At 42.2% G+C, this 25,227-nt stretch overlaps 1 protein-coding gene across 1 annotated transcript; it reads right to left on the reverse strand.

Annotated features, from left to right (window-relative positions):
* Positions 1-701: 701 nt before the first annotated feature.
* On the reverse strand, positions 702-24,546 carry TUBB6 (tubulin beta 6 class V). The gene is made up of 4 exons (XM_069731019.1): positions 24,381-24,546; positions 17,539-17,647; positions 5,893-6,003; positions 702-2,044 (listed from the first exon to the last, which is right to left on the reverse strand). Exons 1-4 carry the CDS (start codon positions 24,435-24,437, stop codon positions 981-983), a joined length of 1,341 nt encoding a protein of 446 aa, XP_069587120.1. The 5' UTR covers positions 24,438-24,546; the 3' UTR covers positions 702-980.
* Positions 24,547-25,227: the final 681 nt, after the last annotated feature.

Genomic DNA, 25,227 nt, shown 5'->3' on the forward strand with positions numbered 1-25,227 from the left:
TTATGACAGAAATGTTTGTGGATGTGGTAACAATCGAATCAATTCAGCGTCTTCATTTACTAAAGTTTCTGTAAAAGTCACCTTGAAGGGCAGGTACAAACAGTTGTGTGTATGTGAGAAGTTACACTATTTCTGGACTTTAGAGGGCTTGTTTTTATTATGTTTCACCCCTTTCTCTTTTCAGTTGTCTGAGGTAGTGGGTTGACTTGAAGCTAGCTATTATGGTGTCTCACATGCACAGCAGAGAGACAGAGGGATACCTGCTCCTTTCTTAAGTAGCACTCGACAAAAGCAGCAACAGCATGGAGGACATTATGTACTAGTACTAAGCAATGTAGCTGTTACTCCAGCTCTGGGATAGGCTAACACTAAAAAGCTGCAGTAGCTTGTTTCTATATCTGTTCTTTCACTGTGAAAAGACTCTGTCGATGATCAAGATGAAGTGAGTGAATGATGAGATCAGGGGAAGAAGTAGTGGCTCATGTGATTATGAAAACATATTTTTTTTAAAGTTTCTCTGCATATGACATGTTACAATGTTTTGTATGTATATTTGTAATATTGATTCTTGAAAGGTTGGTAAATCAAAGCCGCATATTTAATGTGTAGACATTAAAAGCACAAAATGTAAACTGTTTCCATGGTTGACCGGAGGCATTTAAGCTTCTTAATGTGGATTTAAATCAGAATTCACACCTGAATTGCTGGGATTATTTTTTTTTTTTATTATTAAACCAGATCACTTTGGCAAAGTACAATACTTTGTATTAAAATGCAGAAGCTGAGGAAACCTATGCAGACTTTTTTTTTTTTAGACCATTAAAGCACAATACCAAATCTTATCCCGACATTGGCCCGATTGTACGACCTTGTCCATTCAAATAAGTGGCTCTCCACACTCGCCTTCACAGCACATGGAAACTAGACATATATTTATTGCTGGATTCAATAAAATAAAAAAATGATTTTTTTTTTTTGTTTTATTCATGGATTTCTTCCTCATCTTCTTCAAAAGCTTCCTCTCCATCATTGGCAGTAGCTTCCTGATACTGTTGATACTCTGATACTAGGTCATTCATGTTGCTCTCTGCCTCTGTGAATTCCATCTCATCCATACCTTCCCCAGTAAACCAATGTAGGAAAGCCTTCCTTCTAAACATGGCAGAAAACTGTTCCGAGATTCTCTTAAATAATTCTTGAATTGCTGTGCTGTTCCCGATGAATGTGGAAGCCATTTTGAGGCCTCTAGGTGCAATGTCACACACTGCCACCTTGACATTGTTGGGAATCCATTCTACAAAGTAACTGCTGTTTTTGTTTTGGACTGCAAGCATCTGCTCATCCACTTCCTTCATGGACATTGGCCCTCTGAAGACTGTAGCCACAGTTAGGTATCTACCATGCCGTGGATCGCAAGCTGCCATCATGTTCTTGGCATCAAACATCTGCTGGGTAAGTTCCGGTACAGTGAGTGCTCGATATTGTTGGCTTCCTCTAGCAGTTAGTGGCGCAAATCCAGGCATGAAGAAATGAAGACGTGGGAATGGGACCATGTTCACAGCTAGCTTTCGAAGATCTGCATTGAGCTGACCTGGGAATCGTAGTGAAGTGGTTACTCCACTCATTGTGGCGGACACTAGATGATTCAGATCGCCATATGTGGGTGTAGTTAGCTTCAGTGTACGGAAGCAAATGTCATACAAGGCTTCATTGTCAATACAGTATGTTTCATCTGTGTTTTCAACCAGTTGATGGACTGACAAGGTGGCATTATATGGCTCCACAACTGTGTCTGAAACTTTGGGTGAGGGCATGACACTGAATGTATTCATTATTCTGTCTGGATATTCTTCCCTTATCTTGCTGATGAGTAGTGTGCCCATGCCAGAGCCCGTTCCTCCTCCAAGAGAATGCGTAAGCTGAAATCCTTGCAGACAGTCACAATGTTCACATTCCTTTCTGACAATATCCAGGACCGAATCCACCAGCTCTGCACCTTCTGTATAATGTCCTTTGGCCCAGTTATTCCCTGCTCCAGTTTGTCCTGTAACCAAAGCATAGTGTTTCAGAAAAGAACTGATGACGTGGAGAATAGAAAAGTAAATTTTACTTTGATAACTAATGACATAAAGCCACATAATACATAATCATACATCAAACAAGTCCCCTAGTGTTTTTTTTTTTCTCCAAATTTTTGTTAATGTTATGAAAGTTGGTTAATGGATGAATCGTAAGAAGTTGAATATTGCACATTTTAAAATTAAATAGAAACTGTACTTCCTACAAACTTTGCAGAAATCAATAGAATGTATATCATTCTCCATTTATGAGCAATTTTTCCTCCCTCCCCGCCTCCTTAACTTGCCATCCACTTTAAAAAATAAAAAAAATCAAACCGCTCCGTATTGGACTGCCAGTACTGTGAGGTATCAGATTTCATCTCCTACTGTAAGGGGAGGGAAGGGTGGAGGAGTGAGGAGTGCACACAGAGGCCTGACGAAGCCTCTGCGTGAAACGCGCGTTGGGGCTGGTGGACCCACGACGCATGTACAAGAACCCCCCCTTTTTCACTGACATACCATCTTGTGCGTCAGTACTTACCTTATGCATTTTTTCACAAAACTATTTAGTACTAGTCATGACACTTGTTAGTTGACTTGAATTATTACATAGATGAGGCTCTTTGACCTATTTGGAATCTGTCGTGTTACTTTACATCTCTCACTTTGTACATGTTACCGGTGCCACTTCTAGGAACATTCTGTTTTGGTATATGTATGTCTTTTGTATTTAAATCTTTAAGTATATTTAATAAACTGTTAGTTTTCAGATGGTGGTTGGTAGATTAGTTTGAGTGTGTCTCTTTAATATTTTCCTCCTGTTTGCTCAGTCTTTTGTGTTGGAATTCAGGATACATATAATGGCCAGATATAATGTTGTTCCTCATGTATACAAACAAGACGGTTTATTCTAAAAAAGTAGTTACTTGAAAGTATAGCTACCTTTTAACCCTTGTCAGGCTGCATAATTTTACAACCTTAACAGGCTGCATAGGTACAATTGTACCTTCACATATACCTCCACTGTGGGAAGACTTTACTTGGTTTCAGAAACTAAAGTTCATTCAGCTACAAATGTTATGCTGATATCTATTGTTCAGTGTTGTTACTGGTCACTTATGTTGCTGTCAATTAAGTTAATTCAAACTGGGAGTGGCTTCTACTTGTCTTCCTGCCTCCCTCCTCTCATTAGCCATTTTGCTGTTCATCTCATTGCTGTGAGCACACATTTCTAGGCTTGTGAAGTCTTCAATTTCTTGGAAACGAAGGTAGGAAAGTCTCACAGCATCTAACAGCCAGTTATACCTTTATTCTCATTATGTGGGGACAGAACAGTCAAATTGTCTTTCAGCCTGGACTTGGCTTACATATATTTTGTATGAAACTTATCACTATAGGTATAATTTTTATACGAAAAATGGATAATAATTAGTATCTACATATTGTTTTACGATGTTTTATTTATATTCAGCACAAAATACGAAGCCAAAATTCATCTAGCAAGTCATCATGAGTGATAGTAATGCTGGATCTAGTTTCCGCCATAATCCAAGAAAACGTGTTTGCAGGTTAGTATAATTTTGTGAAAAGCCAATAATGTAGTATTTCGGAAAATTATTTATTTTACATTTTTTCATATTTACAGATTTACGTCTGACGAAATAATGCGAATGCTAGAAGAATCTGATTCTGAGCATGAGGATGAACCATATGTTCCATCTGATGATGAAAACTATGTACCACAAGTGGATGTTACTGAAGAAGATTCAGACATTGAACAAGAAATGGTCATAGAGCATGAAAATGAATACGAATCAGACGAAAGTGTTGCGGATGATTCTGTGCCTCAAAGTGCAGGCGACATTTGGACTGCTAAGGATGAAACTCAATGGTGCAGTAATCCACTGCCAAATGCACAAACAAAATCTCGTAATGTCCTACGACAAAGAGGTGGCCCTGCAGCAATCAGCAACCTATATACAGCAAAAGAGCTATTCAAGTCCATCATGACTCCCGAGATGTGTGACATCATATTACGGGAAACGAATCGAAAGGCCAAGAGAGTTTGTGATGCTTACAACAACGAACTGGTACAACGTTTTCCTGATTCTTCCAAACGGCCACCACAAAAAACATTCAAGCAATTTACTGAAACTGAACTTCATGCATTTTTGGGCATACTGATTGCTGCTGGTGTGCACAGAGCCAACAAAGAGAATCTGGAGGAAATGTGGAATGTTGCTGCTCTGCCTCTTATACGTGCAGCCATGTCTCGTGACCGCTTCAAGATGATACTCAGATTTATCAGGTTTGACAACGAAAATACACGTGCAGAACGTGTGCAAACAGATAAAGCTGCACCAATACGGGACATCTGGACAATGCTGAACAGTAATCTGGAGAGAGCCTACAAGCCATATCATTGTATCACCGTCGACGAGCAATTATTTCCATTTAGAGGTCATACTAAATTTACCCAGTATATACCTTCAAAACCAGCTAAATATGGCATAAAGATTTTCTGGGCTTGTGACTCATCAAATGCCTACCCTTTACAAGGTCAGCTCTACACTGGGAAACCAACTGATGGTCCTCGACAAGTAAACATTGGAGAACGAACAGTATTGGACCTAGTGAGCTCGTATAAAGGCTCTGGAAGAAATGTCACCACCGATAACTTCTTTACAACCATGGAACTAGCTAAGGTATTGAACTCCTGGAACATGACACTAGTTGGTACAGTGAGAAAAAAAAAAAGGTTCCTACCTAACAACATGCAGCCTGCCAAAGAAAGGCCTGTATACTCGACAAATTTTGCCTACAATCATGATGCAACAGTCTGTTCATATGTACCAAAGAAGAACAAATCAGTCGTGCTTCTATCATCTATGCACATGACGGGAGAAGTTGAAGAGACACTAGCAGCCAAGCCAGAGATAATAAAATACTACAACATAACAAAAGGTGGCGTTGATGTTATGGATAAAATGTTGGGAGAGTACACTGTGAAACGACGAACATCACGTTGGACTTTGGCATTTTTCTACAATATGATTGATGTCAGTGGGTTAGCATCCTACATCATCTACAGAGAACACAATCCAAGCTTCAGGGCAATGGATCAACGAAGAAAGTTCCTGAAAGATCTCGCAAATCAGCTGTGTATGATTGCAATTGAAGATCGTAGTACAAACAAAATGATAATGAGAAACCATTTTCTTCGAGGTGCAGTAGAAATGGTGCTTGGACGATGCATTGTGGTAGCATCGCAGCCAGCAGCTGGCCCCAAAATACCTCATGGTAGTCGTGGACCCTCCCCTGTTGTTGGTAGTTGCTATGTCTGCAGAGACCTGAGGCGAAAACAACGCAAGACTAGAAAGTCTTGTGTGGTTTGTGTGAAACCCATTTGCGATGAACACTCTGTAGCAAAGCCAACATGCATTACTTGCAAAGAAAATCAATAAAAAAAAGTTTCTTACATTTTCTTTTATAATGTAAATGAACAGTTTTTTACTTGTTTATAATAGTTAAATAGCATTATCATTAAAAAAAAATTTATGCTTTTTCCCTTGCATTATCTTCATTCAAAATATATGAGGTACATTTGTACCTATGCAGCTTGTTATGGATGCAAAAAGATCTCGACCCCTTATCTCGGAAGCGGGTGGAGATATTTTATTGAAATTTGGCCAATATATTCTGGACCAAAAATGTAGAGATGTCACGAAATTTCAGCCCTCTACGTCTTTTCAAAAAAAAGTTATTGCAATTTTAAAACGGAATAGTTACAATTGTACCTATTCAGCCGGATAAGGGTTAAATAAATACTTACCAAAAATAAAATTATCGGGTCTAAAAAGTTGTCCAAATGGGCCAGACCTAACGCTATCCATGGTACCTGGTTCCAAGTCAACTAGTACTGCTCTGGGCACATATTTCTGGGCTGTTGAGACAATAGGAGAACACAATTAGGTTGCAATTCTTAATATCACTTTGGCATTTCCTTTATTACTATCAATTAGATCCTTAGGCTCTGTTCACATTAGCATCATATCGTGGTTTTGAATATTATTGCAGTTCTGACACACCAGTCTTAATGCTACAGAAATAATGAGCAGAGAAAAGTGGCAGGAGGCAGGAATGGTAATTAATGCTGCAGGCTTTTCTTTTACCATCGATGCCACCATTTGTAATGCATTACATGGACAATAAATATGCAGTTTCTGCAAGAAAATTGGCAAGAAAATTCTGTAACACCATGATCGATAAGAATTTTGTGTGGCGTCTGATGTGTTCAGCTCACAGATTATTGTCTATAATGGATAAAATCATATCCATTTAGTTTGGAGCAAGAATAGATCTGTAATTATCAGCTCCAGACTATAAACGAGAATGTTCCCATCCACTGACGGCAAACCGAGATCTTGGAAATGGCAAAGGATGACAAGATCAAGTATTTTTGGCACAACTTTTCAATAATTCATGCTTCATTTAAAGATGACCAGAAAACGTCTTTAAATTGGCATCAGTTCAAAACCATATTAGACAAAACACATGTGCCTACTTCAGCATATGACGTCAATGTACTTACATATAACGTATATGATGTCCATGTACTTGTCATGATTAAGGGAGCTTAGTCTTCAGAAACGCGTTGAGATTCACACCCTTATGGTTTGTGCTGAAGTTTGTGAATGAAGAAACCTTTTTTTTCACGGATTCGGTGAAGCTGGACATTTTCTTCACTTACATAGAATACCTATTGTTTCAGTGAGACAGGAAAACGGCGGACTCCTGCTGTCGTTATATTCAACTGTTCTCAAATGTTTCCTTTAATCTTATGTTGGATTGTATCCATTGGTGTAGAAAATATGGGACAAGTCCTTAGTTGAGTTCACTTCTGTCTAAGGTTCTGTTTACACGGGCCGACCTAGGGCACTAAATGACAGCTGACCTAAGACCCTAAATGCCTGCCAACCTAGGGCATTATGTGACCGTCGACCTAAGACCCTAAATGCCTGCCAACCTAGGGCATTAAGTGACCGCCGACCTAAGGCCCTAAATGCCTGCCAACCTAGGGCATTAAGTGACCGCCGACCTAAGACCCTAAATGCCTGCCAACCTAGGGCATTAAGTGACCGCCGACCTAAGGCCCTAAATGCCTGCCAACCTAGGGCATTAAGTGACCGCCGATTTAAGACCCTAAATGCCTGCCAACCTAGGGCATTAAGTGACCGCCGACCTAAGACCCTAAATGCCTGCCAACCTAGGGCATTAAGTGACCGCCGACCTAAGACCCTAAATGCCTGCCAACCTAGGACACTAAATGACCCCTGACCTAGGGTACTAAATGACTGCGGACCTAAGGCATTAAATCACCACCAGCCTAGAGCACTAAATGACACCTATCAGCTTCCTATTTCCTGATCGGCCTAATGTTTAATGGCCTCTTTTCCTAGGCCCATAGGCTGCCATTACTCTCAGCAGCATAAGTACTGTTTACACAGGCCGATGTGCTGCCGAGAACAATGATCTTTTGTGCAGCACAAAAGATCATTTAACCTGAAAGATGAGCATTTTGCTCATTTGTCAAGTGATCAACAAATGTGTTTTGACTATAAGATTATCATGAATGCACGTCCTTGGGTTCACAATAATCTGGCAGTGTAAATACACCTTAGAGGGGTTGTCCAGGTCTGCATTATTTTGTTTATTATGAGCCAAAAAACTAACCTGTTCTTTCCAGAGTTGGCTCAGAGTGGTCATTGATTACTCTTGCCAGCAATTCAACTGCTCAACATCAATAGAACAGCTCTTCTTCTTTCGGGCTGCTCTATGGACAGGGTGTGACTACCGATGTCATGCTGATCGATAGCCTATAGTTAGGCAACAGGGAGGCGGCTGTCAATCAGCATAACATCGGCAGTCATGCCCTGTCAACAGAGCAGAGTGGAAGAAAAGCCACTGCAGTGTCAACATGACGTCAGCGTAAGACGCAGAATTGGCACCGGTGACCGCTCTGTGCTGCCAGAGATCTCTGCTTGACAGAACAGGCAGGAAGTTAGCAACTACCTGCCTGTTATTTCTTAGGCCACAAAGTAAAAAATTAATATAACCTAGGATAACCCCTTTAAGAGTGCATTTACACTAAGTGATTACACTGGCTGTTGAGTCATCATTCTAGATTAAAGGGAACCTGTCACCCCGTTTTTTCAAGAAGAGCTAAAAATAGCGCTAAATAGTGGCAGAGCTGGGCTTTACATTAGTGTATTTTGGAGCCTTTTTTCCCCACCTATGCTGCCGAAATACCTTTGTAAAGTCGCCGTTTTGGGCTGTCACTCACGCTGGTCAGGTCAGGTGGGCGTGGTGACAGCGCTGTTTCTCCCTCAGATCTCCGTTGGTGGCGTAGTGGTGTGCGCATGTCCAAGTGGCGAATCCACTGCGCAGCTTCAAGGAAAATAGCGCGATCTGCGCTATTCAGCAGTTTATCGGTGGGCGCGGCCATCTTTGTGAGGCCGCGCGTGCGCAGATGGTTCTTCTCGGCTTCCTGGGGCTTCAGGAAAATGGCCGCGGGATGCCGCGCGTGCGCAGATGGAGATCGCGGCGGCCATTTTCCTGCAGCCGAGATGCGAACTTGGCTTCAGGAAAATGGCCGTCGAGATCGCCATCTGCGCACGCGCGGCATCCCGCGGCCATTTTCCTGAAGCCCCGGGAAGCCGAGAAGAACCATCTGCGCATGCGCGGCCTCACAAAGATTGCCACGCCACACCGATAAACGGCTGAATAGCGCAGATCGCGCTATTTTCCTTGAAGCTGCGCAGTGGATTCGCCACTTGGACATGCGCACACCACTACGCCACCAACGGAGATCTGGGGGAGAAACAGCGCTGTCACCACGCCCATATGACCTGACCAGCGTGAGTGACAGCCCAAAATGGCGACTTTACAAAGGTATTTCGGCAGCATAGGTGGGGAATAAAGGCTCCAAAATACACTAATGTAAAGCCCAGCTCTGCCCCTATTTAACGCTATTTTTAGCTCTTCTTGAAAAAACGGGGTGACAGGTTCCCTTTAACAGGCTGCTGATCACTTATTGGGTGAAATTAGTTTTAAGCTCCATAAAAATCATTGTTATCAGCAGTACGTCATCCTGTGTAAACAGAACTTGAGCTGCTAAGAACACTGATGGTCTATACGCAAAGAATAATTAATGATTGTTCTGTGCCCATCGGAAGTGTGGTCTACCTTTCTAAACAAACTATAAAACACGGTTGATCTGCAAATATATAGCCAATCAATGGTCATCTAATGGAAATGTGCTTTAAATGAATGGTTTTGTTACACTAAAGTTGCGTTTACACTGGCCAGTTATCATGAACGAGGTAGGAACACTGGTTTCCCGATAATCATTCATTGTAGTCAGGTTGACAATTGCTCAACTAAAAAGCAAAATGCTCCTTCTATGGAAGAAATGATTTTTAGGATTGCTTAAAAAACCTTGTTCTCAGCAGCACACTGTTGTGTGCTGCCGAGAACAAGGACAGCCTGTACAGAATGATCATCGTGTGTACTCTGGAAGTGGGGTTGACCTGTGTAAACGATCATCGGCTGGTAGTTGTTTAACTACCATGATCATGTAGTGTAAGCGCACCTTAACTGTCGCTTTAAGAGATGGGAACCTCTATATGAACCTCTATATATTGTCTCGTGAGCGCATATTTACTACCTCCAGATGTCTATTCCAAATAAAATATTTTTTTATTTCTTTTTTTACAAGCGGTTTCATCTGATATCCCATTACAAAGCTACAAGGCTTTATGAATTGTCAGTTCATTGTGATGACATACAGTGTGTGCTATATAGCACACTGCCTGCCTCCGGGATAGTAAAAACACGTCCATTTTTAGTCTTGACGCTGACATTTTAAGCATACCAGCATTCCCCGTCCACCACATGTAAACAGATCTGTTTTACTCGCAGGGCAGTAATGGAGTATATAATGGCAGTGACTGTATATCTTAGGCTGGCACCATTTACATGTATGAAATATTGCACAGATAAAAGTACTGTCTACTGTGAATATACCGCAAATGTTTTTACGATGAGTGTGATCAGAGAAATGCGGTGAAATAGCATTTATATATTACCGGTGTCTGGTAAATGCTAGACTGCTCTGATCTTACCATTTGTGTGGTATCTACAGCCTAATGTAAGCATAAGGCGTAAAGCCGTCCAGAAGCATTAATCCTCAGCACTGTCAATGTGATATTCCGATATCTCATCATTATCACAATATATTGTCTTCCCATGTAAAGCATTCTCTAAAGCTATATTTTTAATATGCCTCTTGTCTCAATAAAAATAATACTGCAAACTAAGAACCATTGAAGACCCTGTCTGTGGGGCTCATGGACAAAGTTAATTAGTACTCAGTACCCTAAGAAGTTTAGGTGAATATAGAGTAAAATGGAAATATTTTTGTCGCCACTAGGGGGAGTTCTGTATACACATTTATGATTGCATTTACAGAGGACCTGTTATCAGGTCAAAAGTGGAATGACTTTATTCTTTTTAACCCCTCTTCACCTAAGTATTTAATTATTTTTATTTTTTTTTTAATCTGCCATACAGTTCCATAGATATGAACCTTTATAATCACTGCTAATTTTTAATGGGTGTTACCGAGTGTGGCTCACAGGGTAATAATGCAGAGCAGCCTAAAGACAGGTCCCCAGAGAATGCCGTGAGCCACGCCCCGTTAGAAAAGAGCATTAAAAATTAGCCCTAAATAAAAACTGTCAGTACGTGTTGTAAGAATACCTGACGTGGAGAGACCAAGTGGCGTCACTGGTCTCTGCACGCCAGCTATTGTGACAACACACTCTGTTGACAGCTCGTTAGTACTGATCTGAGCTGGCGACAGAGCGCACTGTCATTGTGCACATCACACAGTGACAGAGCAGGGAGTAGCCCAGCCCCTGACAGGAGCATCTCTGCCTCTGCTCCCTGATGACACTTTGAGTATCTGAGCATGAATTCTCAAACAAGGTGTCATCAAATAGGAAGTTGTAAAAAAAAAAGAATAGTAGTTAGTCTAGTAACGGAATTTTAAATTAAAGTATATTTGATAATAGATTAGATTATGGCATTAAATAATTAGGCATATAGGATGACAATTCATTTGTATTTCTGGGCAACCCTTTAAATAATAGCTGTATTGGCATCCTCTAGTCTGGACCTTCCATGGTAAACCCCTTCACCATCCTAAACTATATAAAACTAAATTATGCATTATTATCATTATTATTAACCCATAGCAATCCTGGATTTTTGGTATCAATATCAGCCCTTTATGAAAAGATGTTAAGACACTCTAGACCACCAGGGACATAATAGGAATACACTAACCATTAAAACACTGTATGAAAAAATTGTGATGTATGCATGATAAGATGGTAAAATGGAAATAATTGTTATATCTTCAAATCTCCCTTTAAAAGCCTTACAACTGCCCTTGACAGTAAGTGATAAATGCTGCAGTTATCCAAGCATTTGTCATTTACATTTCGGTGATGATACTCATTATGTCTGTGCTACTAAGCAGAGTGCCAATCTCAATATTCTTTTTTCTCGAAAACTTTAAAAAAATCATGGTGTCACGATCCATTTTTGGATGCGTGGCAGCTCCGGTTCCACTATGATTTTTCCTTTCAGGCCAGCAGGGGTTAATGTCAGTTTCCCTTGCTGGCTGTGTACTGCAATTGCAGAGTTGCTAGGTCAGCTGATGTGGGTGATGACCACTCCCACCATCCTTTAGATAGTCACCTGATGCATCAGCTGACTGTCGGTGATAGAGCAATCTATTTTGACCAAGCCTGGGGTAAAGAGCTCTTTGGCTGCAGTGGTGAACCTGCTGGTTTCATGGAGTTGGTCCGGGTGCCTTTCTTCTGTCGTGTGGTGCTTTGCAGTAGAGAACGTTGTTAAGCTAAGTTTGGTGTTTTGTTTTTTTTTACCTCGTCTGTCTTGTATTTGTCACTGTCCCCTGTGTTGTACCATCTGCAGTGGTGAGGCTAGCGCCCTTGCCAGCCAGTGCCCTAGCCAGGGCAATGCAAGGTGACAGTGAGGGACGAAGTTCCTGAAGGCGGCAGGGGGAAGGACCCGCTTAGAGCGTTAGGGGAGTGCAGGGACAGGCTCAGGTTGGAGCTCAGGAGGTGTCCATCCCTCATTCCCTATTGGTAGGGCCTTCCTCTCCCCTTTACCATCCTGCTGTGTGCGTTGTGCCATCTGCTGACCGACTCCCTGCTGGGTTAGTACATATCGTGACACATGGACAGCCAAAACTATTTATGGACAAATTGGAAATCTAATAATAATATGGGTCCGCAGGTCAGAATATTACTGACCATACTAGCAAAATTCACTGTGATCTGTAAAACGAGAATAATCACAATAATCTGTAATGTAATAACAAAAATAATTCCGATAATACACAAAAATTAATGATGTTTCCCAAACCAGAGTTTGATAGAACTGGTAATGTGTACGGTTGTTGTCCCAACTCTTCTTACAATCAGTGCCGGATAACAAATTATACACAGTAGGCAACGACCTCTAGGTCCCACATCTTTGGGCAACGACCTATGGGTCCCTCATCTTTGGGCAACGACCGCTGGTCGCGCATCTTTGGGCAACGGCCTATGGGTCCCGCATCTTTGGGCAACGATCTATGGGTCCCTCATCTTTGGGCAACGACCGCTGGGTCGCGCATCTTTTGGCAACGACCTCTTGGTCCCGCTTCTTTGGGAAACGACCTATGAGTCCCTCATCTTTGGGCAACGACCTCTGGGTCCCTCTTCTTTGGGCAACGACCTCTGCGTCTATCATCTTTTGGCAATGACCTATGGGCCCCGCACCTTTTGGCAACGACCTATGGTCTTGCGTCTTTTGGCCACCACTCGTCAAAAATAGTACTGATTTGTTATTGAAAGCAATTTACAATCGGAGTGCTGACCCAACTGGCTGACATTGGTTGTCAGCTGGAGCAACAGAGCTTTGATGTGAACATAACAAGAAGCGGCAGTGAAATGATGGTTCAGCTGTTGTTGAGTAAGATCTTATTCATGAGTAGTTTAGGAGAGTCATTAACTGTGGGATTGCCCAGAGTGGGAATGGATGAGAGGTAATTGGCCGGAGGTTTTCAACAACTCTAAATCATAGTCTTCAAATAGAGGCTGGACAGTCATCTATCTGAGATGGTTTAGTGAATCCTCCATTGAGAAGGGGATTGGACACAATGATCATCTCTAATATTCTATAATTCTATGATAATAGAACATTCATGAGCAGAAGCTTCGGGAACACAGAGTTCGACGTTAATTACCTTTTCTGGGTTATAATGAAGTTTAATTATCTTAGTTTTTAATCTTTTCAATATAATTTAAGGTGTCCTAAAATTGTTGGTAAATTTAAAAACATTAGGAAATAATTTTCCGGAGTGGCCCCAAGATTTTGTTTGCCTAGGGACCTCCACTGGGTTTAATCTGGCACTGCTTTCAATGGCAATTTCTGGGGGAGAAAAGGTTGGACTTTTGAATTTCACCATACCATTTCCTTGTGTCCTCAGGGAAGATAAGCCACGGCGCGAGGTATCTGCCCAGGACTTCCACCTCTCTTCCTATAGAATGTGCACCCTCCAGGGATCGGCTAATAGATAAGCTGGACTTATATAGCTTACATAGCTATGTGTTACACAAGTACCTCTAGCACCATTACAACAGCGGCAAGGCTTCATTGCATTGTTATTAGCAGGAATGTCACTTCTGCTTCTTTATTCCATTATTTTGGAATAAACTGGAACTGTATTATAATAATTTTGGTCATTTTGCCAACATGTATGATGGCACTGAGGTGTGTAATGCACAGGTCAGAACTGTGTAACTGGAGAATTCAGAGCCGAGTGCTCCACATAGAGCAGAGGAGAGCGGGGAATGTGCCAAGACAGCAGAGCTCAGTGCTGGGCCAGCGGGACGGAAGCCAACCTAAATATTGCTGAGTGGAACTCTATTCACTTGGAGACAAGTACAAGAGTCGGAGCATTTTTTGAAAATTCATCCTATAAAGGAATTATTGCAGCTCGCAGCCTGAATGACCGTTATTCCATGTGTAAACAGCTTTCATAGCCGCATTATGCTCGGCAGGAATGATGGATGCTGCGAGAAGCTCTGCATATCCGAGGACACTGTACAGACTGTATATATGGAGAATCGGCAATATACGCAATGTTATCGCGCTGTGAGCACACAGCAGCTCTGGGATTTTAGCAGAAGAGTAGACCCCTGGTCTTGTAAGGCTGGTGGGGGTACAGCATGGGTAAAGTCCGGGCTTTCACCTCTCAGGCTACGACATACAACTATTTTATGACATCAGTATCTGTCTGTGCACATAGTACAGGGTGGAGCGCGGTAATTTGCTTTTTTGCACTGCATGCTGTGGCGGCACTGTCGGTCGAAGAGAGGGGAGAGTGGGTGTGGCTTACAGTGGCTGATGGGAGATTTGTATTCCTCTGCCTTTCAGTTGCCATCATGCAGTGGACACGTGAGGAGAGGTCATTTTGTGTTGAAGCGTATTTTTCAAATGCCCACTCGATCATTGCAGTGCAGCGTGCTTTTCGTTTACAATTCGCTGTTCCTCCACGCGGACGTGTTCCTGGACGGCAATCAATTGTAAATTGGGTGAATGCATTCAGAACAGCAGGGAATGTGTCATGTGTACGAAGGGGACCTGAGAGAAGGATTACAACACCACAAAACATCGAGAGAGTTAGAGCAGCAGTACTGCAATCTCCAAAATCTCTGTGTGGTGCGCCATATCACGAGTAGGCATCATTGGTCCTTACTTTTTTCAGGATAATGGTCGTGCCATAACTGTGAACTCCGAACGGTACTTGTCTATGATACAGGATTATTTTCAGCCGGCTCTTGAGGCAATGGAACTAGAGGATACATGGTTCCAACAGGATGGTGCCACTGCACACACAGCGAGGGTTACCATGAATTGTTTGAGGCAAATGTTTCCTGGACGGCTTATCTCTTTGAGGGGAGATGTGAACTGGCCAGCACGCTCACCAGATTTAGCCCCATGCGATTTTTTCCTTTGGGGTTACCTGAAGTCTAAGGTGTTTATCAACCGTCCCAACAGCTTGGAAGACCTAAGGAACAATATTGAAGCTGAAATTGGCAGAATACCAGTGGACATGCTTGTTAGAGTTCATGAAAACTTCAGAAAACGTATGCAGCAGTGTGTGGATAGCGAAGGTCGACATTTGCCAGATACACTATTTAAAACCATGTAATTTAAAAATTCCATTACTGTTCAGTATAATTAAAATATAAAATAAATTTTTCTAATGATCATAATTTTTTTATTTCATTCCCAAATCAGCAAATTACCGCGCTCCACCCTGTATGACCTCTACAATCGGCCAAACTTCAAGTGGAAAGTAGCTCACTTGCCTCCTCCTGTCATTTTCATTGGTCAAAAAACCAAGACATGAAAGTTGTTTGGTGGCATCTACGCGCTTCAATAGTGATTCAATATCTACCTACGACCATAAGGCTGAAAAAGATTGGAGCTGTGGAGCCACTATTCGGTGAGAATACCATGGGCGACTCACAGTCCCTGTGGCTGCCACAGACAGTAGAGGACCCCTGTGCCAGTATAGTATACGGGCCCTATGCAGTCTCACCATATTGCACAATTCCACCTGCTCTTGAGGTAGATGTGGCCCCCTTATCTCTTGGGTCCCTGAGCTGCTAAAGTGGCTCAGCTCTAGGAAATCCCACCCAAACATCTCACCTTCCAAGACCAATGCCAGTGTGATATGGTTAAATTTTAATATTGCGATTATCGGCAATCATGACTCCTATTGTCATCTACATTATTTATGGGGAAGGGTCGGGGGGCTCTCTTTTGTTCAGAAGTCTGATCATTTTTTACTATGTGATGTAACTAACACTTGATCTGATATTCAGTCATTTTCGTGCAAACACTATATGGGTGCCATACGTAAGTGTCTGGGAGAATTATATTGTTTAACATTGATGTTTCTGAACTTTCATTCCCAGAAATTACAATTGGATTTTATTGGAGGTTTGGAAGCACCAGGAAGTGAGTGTTATTTCCAAATTGCTGGATAACCGTGAAGGCTGGAAATGCAGTGTTCGTTGTCTAGAAATACCTTCACATGGTCAGTCCATCAGTGGTTGAATTGATATGCAAATGAGGCTGTAGAGCTATAAGCCTCTGTCACTCCAGATCTGTTCCCCGCCAGTGCCACCTCCTCCTGCATGACTAACAGCCTTTATTGTTTGTGATTTCAGGCAAAGAAGCCTTCAGTCAAGCACGAGGTGGCGGCGCTGAGAATAGAATAGAGCTGGAGTGACAGAGGCTTCAGATCTTCAGCTTCATTTGCATATCAATTCAAATCTTGATTTATCTGTAACAGAAGATCAGACTGGCCATATAACGGGTATTGGTGGACTCGTCTCTGAAAGACCAGACATCTATATAGTTTTGGGCGCTAAATCACACGGATAGATTCCCTTTAAAAGGAATAAGGCAATTGTAAGAAAGTCCATTCTGAAGAAAATGTAAGAAGTCAATCAGGACAGGTTGGGCAATGCAGCGTAAAGCTAGCCATACACATGGGATAGCTGGCATCCCACAAGCACATTTGCTCAGATGACCGTGTATGTGTAAGGATTAGAAGTGGGGAATAATCTACTCTCGGACATCCTAGCCGCAGACTGTCTATCAGGCACAATCCAAGGAAGAGAAGTGGCTTCAGCATCCAGTAATGATCGTCTTGCTACGGAAACAAACCCCTAGTATAGATCTGGGCCTTCATCTTCCTGTTTCTGGATGGGTGATGACGTAATGAAGCTGGGCGATCACTACTGGATACGATCACCACCTTAATTCTTTTGGATTTTGTATGAGAAAAGGGGTCATCCCACATTTGGTGTTCGTCCATCCTTACGGTGCTGAAACTTCATGCGGTCTCATCATCACTACGATTTGTCCCTCAGGACAAACAGTCAGGCTGTCCTATATACCGTATATTGATTGTAAAAATGATTTTAAAAAATTGGATTCTGTCAATAGTGTAATACATGGCAACTATTTGGTTGGGTTTATAGAAAACTGTGTTAATTAAGGAGAGATCTCAGTAGTTATTCTTCTGCATGGACCTTCCACTCACTAAAAATCTGTTCCATTGGTTGGGAAATATATCTGACCATGTGTCACATAATGTGGCAGCTGTCGTGATCGGCATGGCCGGTACTGTGTGTGTTCTGTTACTATCCAGTGTGGTGTTTAGTGGTAAATGGCCACTTCTGGGGGATATAGAAGGTCATAGGGGAGGTAAGGGTCCAGGCCACATCCGGGCTATGCCTGCTGCTGTCGGTGACACACTCACAGGACGATTCATTGTAGTACACGTTAATCCTCTCAAGCTGCAGGGCTGAATCACCGACGTAGCCTCCTGCTGGATCGATGCCATGCTCGTCACTGATCACCTCCCAGAACTTGGAAAGAAGAACAAAAAGAAGAGAGAAACAAAGAATCCATGTTAGAGCAAACAATAAGTGCACCAAACATTACAATGATCTCATCAGTTGTTTAAATATTATCATAAACAAATACCAAAATGACAATACATAAGAGATAAATCGAAGCAGCTAATGCAGTGTTTAATCTGAGCCACCAAAAGCCACGGTCAGTGTTTGGTCAGTGTTTTACATCAGTATCTATAAGCCAAAAATTAGGAGAGGAACAATCAGAGGGAAAGTATAATAGAAAGGTATGCACAAATACTGATGACACCCCAATTTTTTCAGAAATAAATGCAACTTAACTACTACCCCTGATCACTACACTTAAAGGGAATCAAATCGCCAGTAGTTTAGATTTTTTTTTTATGCTTATTAATGTAATTTTCCATAGAATTATCTACAAAAATATCCTGAATTCTTTCACTGTTCACAAAATGTAAGATTCGATTTCTTCTCCTGTGCCGTACAGATCAGCAGCGATCTTATTGGCACCGTAGGATTACGATGAAAGATGTTCAAATGCTACAACTAAAAAGGCTAATAAAAAGAAAGTCACAAACTAAAGAGACCTGAGATAATGTTATAATTGGGGAGGAAGGCATTTCTCTGCCCACAGCAAATTTCCTGGCCAGTAACCATATTCTAGAACCAACAGGGTGAATAGGGAGACTTTAGTGGGAAAATGATACAATTTTGTAGTGTAGACAGTCTCCAGTAAAATAATAATAAAAGATCAGAAAAAGTGGCAAAAATAATGATAATAAAAACTTACTTCATTGAATCTTCATTTAAAATATGCAAAAAATAGGATAGTGGCAAATTCATTGACACGTTCCAACCGCTCAGTGGTCTTTAATTGTACAACGCTGAGTGGTCGAAGCGCGTCAATGAGCTCGCTGACAGCCTGTTTTTGGTACATTCAGAGAACATTCAATACAGTAAGTTTTTGATTTAGCAATATTTTTGCCACTTTTTATCTGGTTTTTGAACATTTTAGCAGCCCAGCAAGAAATGTGATTGGCATCTGACAACTACAGATATCGCACAGCGCCATTTCCAGAAAAATACTAATATAGTCACATGAGTCTATTGGCCTAGTATTCTCAGGCCATCACTGCCATTCATGATGACCAGTGGGAAGTTGTAATAGTGCAGGATCTCCACCATCTTCCATTGCTCACCTGCTGGATAATCCATAAGTAACTAACCTAATCTCCAGAGTTATGTGTAAAGGAATTAGGATATTACCAAGAAGTGCAGTAATGTAACTCAGGACATAGTGATGGCTACTCACTGTACTTTGACTTGTCATCGTTGGCAACATGTTTGTTCTAAACATTATTTTTTTTACATAACTTGCATTAGGTCGAAAGATCAGGAGTGGAAATAACATTGGTGCAACCAATGCATCCGCACAGGGGCCTAAAGGTGTAAGGGGGCCACATCTACCACCAAAGCTGCAAGCGGCCTGTGTCACAGACACATAACCAGGTGCATAATGGTTGAAAAGGGCCTATATACTGTGCTTGCACAGTGGACCCCTTATATATGTGTCCACCCCTGCAGAAGACAGTATATAATATGTAATATGACACTATATAATGTAATATGTAATATGACACTATATAATATGCTAGATAATATCACACTATATAATAAGGTTATATGATATCACACTGTATAATATCACACTATATAATATGGTATATAATATCACACTATATAATATGGTATATAATATCACACTATATAATAAGGTATATAATATCACACTATATAATATATTATATAATTTCACACTATATAATATGGTATATAATATCACACTATGTAATATGGTATATAATATCACACTATATAATATGGTATATAATATCATACTATATAATACTAGATGGTGGCCCAATTCTAACGCATTGGGTTTTCTAGAATATGCATGTCCACGTAGTATATTGCCCAGCCATGTAGTATATTGCCCAGCCACCTAGTATATTGCCCAGTCACCTAGTATATTGCCCAGCGACGTAGTATATCGCCCAGCCACATAGTATATTGCCCAGCCACCTAGTATATTGCCCAGTCACGTAGTATATTGCCCAGCGACGTAGTATATCACCCAGCCACATAGTATATTGCCCAGCCACGTAGTATATTGCCCAGTCACGTAGTATATGTAGTATATTGCCCAGCCACGTAGTATATTGCCCAGCCACCTAGTATATTGCCCAGTCACGTAGTATATTGCCCAGCGACGTAGTATATCGCCCAGCCACATAGTATATTGCCCAGCCACGTAGTATATTGCCCAGCCACCTAGTATATTGCCCAGTCACGTAGTATATTGCCCAGCGACGTAGTATATTGCCCAGCCACATAGTATATTGCCCAGCCACGTAGTATATTGCCCAGCAACGTAGTATATTGCACAGTGATGTAGTATACAGCACAGACACGTAGTATACAGCACAGACACGTAGTATATTGGCCAGTCACGTAGTATATTTCCCAGCAACGTATGTCACAGGTTTAAAAAGACTTAAAATAAAAAATAAACATATACTCACCATCCGAGGGCCCCTTGTAGTCCTGGCGCTTGTGTGCAGTGCACGCGGCAGCTTCCGGTCCCAGGGTTGGTATGAGCGCAGGACCTGTGATGACGTCGTTGTCACATGACTGTGACGTCATGGAAGGTCCTTCTCGCATACCATCCTTGCCACCGGAACCTGCCGCTTGCACTGCCGAGGAGAGGACGCGACGGCGGAGGGTGAGAATAACCTTTTTTTTTTTATTATTATTATTTGTAACATTAGATCTTTTTACTATTGATGCTGCATATGCATCATCAATAGTAAAAACTTGGTCACACAGGGTTAATATCGGCGGTAACGGAGTGAGTTACACTGTGGTCCATTAACGCTGGCATTAACCCTGTGTGAGGGCTGACTGGAGGGGAGTATGGAGCGGGCACTGACTGAGGGGAGGAAGGAGCGGCCATTTTTCCGCCGGACTGTGCCGGTCGCTGATTGGACAGACAGAGGCCGCGACCAATGAATATCTGTGACAAAGACAGACAGAAAGACAGACAGACAGATGGAAGTGGCCCTTAGACAATTATATAGTAGATGGTATATAATCTCACACTATATAATATGGTATATAATATCACACTATATAATATGGTATATAATATCACACTATATAATATGGTATATAATATCACACTATATAATATGGTATATAATATCACAGACCCTTTATAAAATGACTCTGAAGATTATTAATCTAATTAATAATAGAATGTATCCCGTATGGAGCCCTGTTACCCTCCGGTACTTTAGGACTCCTCTTACTCATTATATGAATGTGATATCTAGCACCACAACAAATGTGATGGCTGTGACATGGCAGATAGTGTGATGTGGGTGCACAGCAGCTGGCAGCATTCCTGGCATAACAGAGGCACCCATGACACTCCCTGCTGCGGAGAGGCTAGATTGTGGGGGCTTTTCAGAATTCCAAGAGGATGAGAGAGCCATTTGCCTGAAACAAGCCCCCTTGCCTGACGCCCCCTGTGAGCTGGAGCCTGGAGGTCTTCACTGTAATCTGTGCTGCCTGTATCTATAGGGGTTTTTTGTCAGTGTATCCCCCTGCAGTCTTCCTCACATGACCCCTAACTTCTGCTTCTCCTTATCTGGAACTAAGAATATCACAGATGGTAATTGCCCTGAAGTATTTCTGTAGTCTCCGCACTATTCTAAATCTGAGAAACTTCTACAAAAGAGAAGTGACACGAGGTAAAGTCACAAATGTCTGCACTTTAACACAAAAACACTGCAAACTGAGAGCCGAGTAATGGGAGACAAGGACCCTTCTCCCCTGTTCTGCCCCTCTCTTAGCTATGCCCAGAAGAGGACAGAAATCGCCAGTAGATGGTCGCCTACTTTACAAAGGGCCTACCCTTAATTGAAACATCTCAGTGTCTCATCGCTGAGGGACCCACAACTGGGACTGCCACTGGTCATGAAAAGAAAGTGTCCCGTTTGGATGGAGGGTGGTGAAGCATAGATACCCCTCACCATTCATTGTCTATGAGACTGGCGGAGATAGCTGAGCACTTCATGCGCTATTTTTTGCCATAAATATTTGATTCTGGGGGCTAATTCCCTCACTGCTCCTTATAATGGAGTCTACTCCCCCCAGTCTGTAGAGAAAAAGCAACGACTGCACGTGTAGACATTCTCCATTATTCTCCATGGGCTGTTCCCACCCAGATACCCCTGTATTTCAACTAAGAACCTTGGCTCCGAGGACCAAAAGGGGCTTATAGTGGAGAAACACAACAAAAAGGCATGGAGAAAAGAAATCACTTCTTTATATTTTTTACCAAAGTTTCCAAAAGCAGAGCAGCAACTACAGCTGGTCAGACAGAGGCCGGACCCCGAAACGCTACATGTTATGTTATAGTCTGACATACTACTTCAATTCCTACTCCCATCATCCAGTGATGTATCTCATACAGTCTGACATACTACTTCTATTCCTACTCCCATCATCCAGTGATGTATCTCATACAGTCTGACATACTACTTCTATTCCTACTCCCATCATCCAGTGCTTTATCTCATACAGTCTGAAATACTACTTCTAATCCTACTCCCATCATCCAGTCTGACATACTACTTCTATTCCTACTCCCACCATCCAGTGATGTATCTTATACAGTCTGACAAACTACTTCTATTCCTACTCCCACCATCCAGTGATGTATCTTATACAGTCTGACAAACTACTTCTATTCCTACTCCCATCATCCAGTGATGTATCTCACAGTCTGACATACTACTTCTATTCCTACTCCCATCATCCAGTGATGTATCTCACAGTCTGACATACTACTTCTATTCCTACTCCCATCATCCAGTGATGTATCTCATACAGTCTGACATACTACTTCTATTCATACTCCCATCATCCAGTGATGTATCTCATAGAGTCTGACATACTACTTCTATTCCTACTCCCATCATCCAGTGATGTATCTCACAGTCTGACATACTTCTTCTATTCCTACTCCCATCATCCAGTGATGTATCTCACAGTCTGACATACTACTTCTATTCCTACTCCCATCATCCAGTGATGTATCTCACAGTCTGACATGCTTCTTCTATTCCTACTCCCATCATCCAGTGATGTATCTCACAGTCTGACATACTTCTTCTATTCCTACTCCCATCATCCAGTGATGTATCTCACAGTCTGACATACTACTTCTATTCCTACTCCCATCATCCAGTGATGTATCTCATACAGTCTGACATACTACTTCTATTCCTACTCCCATCATCCAGTGATGTATCTCATACAGTCTGACATACTACTTCTATTCCTACTCCCATCATCCAGTGATGTATCTCATACAGTCTGACATACTTCTTCTATTCCTACTCCCATCATCCAGTGATGTATCTCATACAGTCTGACATACTACTTCTATTCCTACTCCCATCATCCAGTGATGCATCTCACAGTCTGACATACTTCTTCTATTCCTACTCCCATCATCCAGTGATGTATCTCACAGTCTGACATACTACTTCTATTCCTACTCCCATCATCCAGTGATGTATCTCACAGTCTGACATGCTTCTTCTATTCCTACTCCCATCATCCAGTGATGTATCTCATACAGTCTGACATACTACTTCTATTCCTACTCCCATCATCCAGTGATGTATCTCATACAGTCTGACATACTTCTTCTATTCCTACTCCCATCATCCAGTGATGTATCTCATACAGTCTGACATACTACTTCTATTCCTACTCCCATCATCCAGTGATGCATCTCACAGTCTGACATACTTCTTCTATTCCTACTCCCATCATCCAGTGATGTATCTCACAGTCTGACATACTACTTCTATTCCTACTCCCATCATCCAGTGATGTATCTCACAGTCTGACATGCTTCTTCTATTCCTACTCCCATCATCCAGTGATGTATCTCATACAGTCTGACATACTACTTCTATTCCTACTCCCATCATCCAGTGATGTATCTCATACAGTCTGACATACTTCTTCTATTCCTACTCCCATCATCCAGTGATGTATCTCATACAGTCTGACATACTACTTCTATTCCTACTCCCATCATCCAGTGATGCATCTCACAGTCTGACATACTTCTTCTATTCCTACTCCCATCATCCAGTGATGTATCTCACAGTCTGACATACTACTTCTATTCCTACTCCCATCATCCAGTGATGTATCTCACAGTCTGACATGCTTCTTCTATTCCTACTCCCATCATCCAGTGATGTATCTCATACAGTCTGACATACTACTTCTATTCCTACTCCCATCATCCAGTGACTCATCCCATACAATCCGCTGATTCACACACTGTCTGCTCCGTGATGACGAAGCTCATTTCCATCATTCTGCATCGGGAAAGGGAAACACTTTTTAGGCAATGAAATGGAGTTTGTGCTGTCAGACACACCCAGACCAGTGCAAAAGTTCTCTGCCTCATAAGGCGCTGACCGTGCGCCCATTCATCACTGCAGACAATGGAGAGCCACTTGGACGATATTAATTGAACGATCTAATCGGCAGAGGAGACTATTGTGACAGTGTAGGACTTGTCCCGCGGATTCTTTCACACTGTCACATGACCGCTAGGGTCAGTAGTAATTACCTTGGTCCCGATCTGGTTGCCGCACTGGCCGGCCTGGATGTGTACGATCTCCCTCATGGTCGGTGTCGCTCCCGTTACTCTGCCGTGCTGTGGATGACTGAGCCTCTGTGCCTGCAGCCTGCACTCACACTGCCCGGAGACTGCCTACATGGGCCGGGGCTGACAGGCAGTGGCCCTGGAGGCACAATGGGTGGGGATTTGGGCAGAGCCTTTTCCATAGAGGGAAGTCAACTGATCCAACCTTTGTCAGCTTTTCACCGCAGATATACTGAGTTATTACATAGCAGCAGCCAGTACATGGAGTTATTATGTAGCAGCAGCCAGGACATGGGGTTATTATATAGCAGCAGCCAGGACATGGACTTATTACATAGCAGCAGCCAGGACATGGAGTTATTACATAGCAGCAGCCAGGACATGGAGTTATTACATAGCAGCAGCCAGGACATGGAGTTATTACATAGCAGCAGCCAGGACATGGCGTTATTACATAGCAGGAGCCAGGACATGGACTTATTACATAGCAGCAGCCAGGACATGGAGTTATTACATAGCAGCAGCCAGGACATGGAGTTATTACATAGCAGCAGCCAGGACATGGAGTTATTACATAGCAGCAGCCAGGACATGGAATTATTACATAGCAGAAGCAAGGACATGAACTCCATAGCAGCAGCCAGGACATGGAGTTATTACATAGCAGCAGCCAGGACATGGAGTTATCGCATAGCAGCAGCTAGGACATGGAGTTATTACATAGCAGCAGCCAGGACATGGAGTTATTACATAGCAGCAGCCAGGACATGGAGTTATTACATATCAGCAGCCAGGACATGGAGTTATTACA

Source organism: Ranitomeya imitator, chromosome 6 (genome assembly GCF_032444005.1).
Source record: "Ranitomeya imitator isolate aRanImi1 chromosome 6, aRanImi1.pri, whole genome shotgun sequence".
Classification (NCBI taxonomy): Eukaryota; Metazoa; Chordata; class Amphibia; order Anura; family Dendrobatidae; genus Ranitomeya; species Ranitomeya imitator.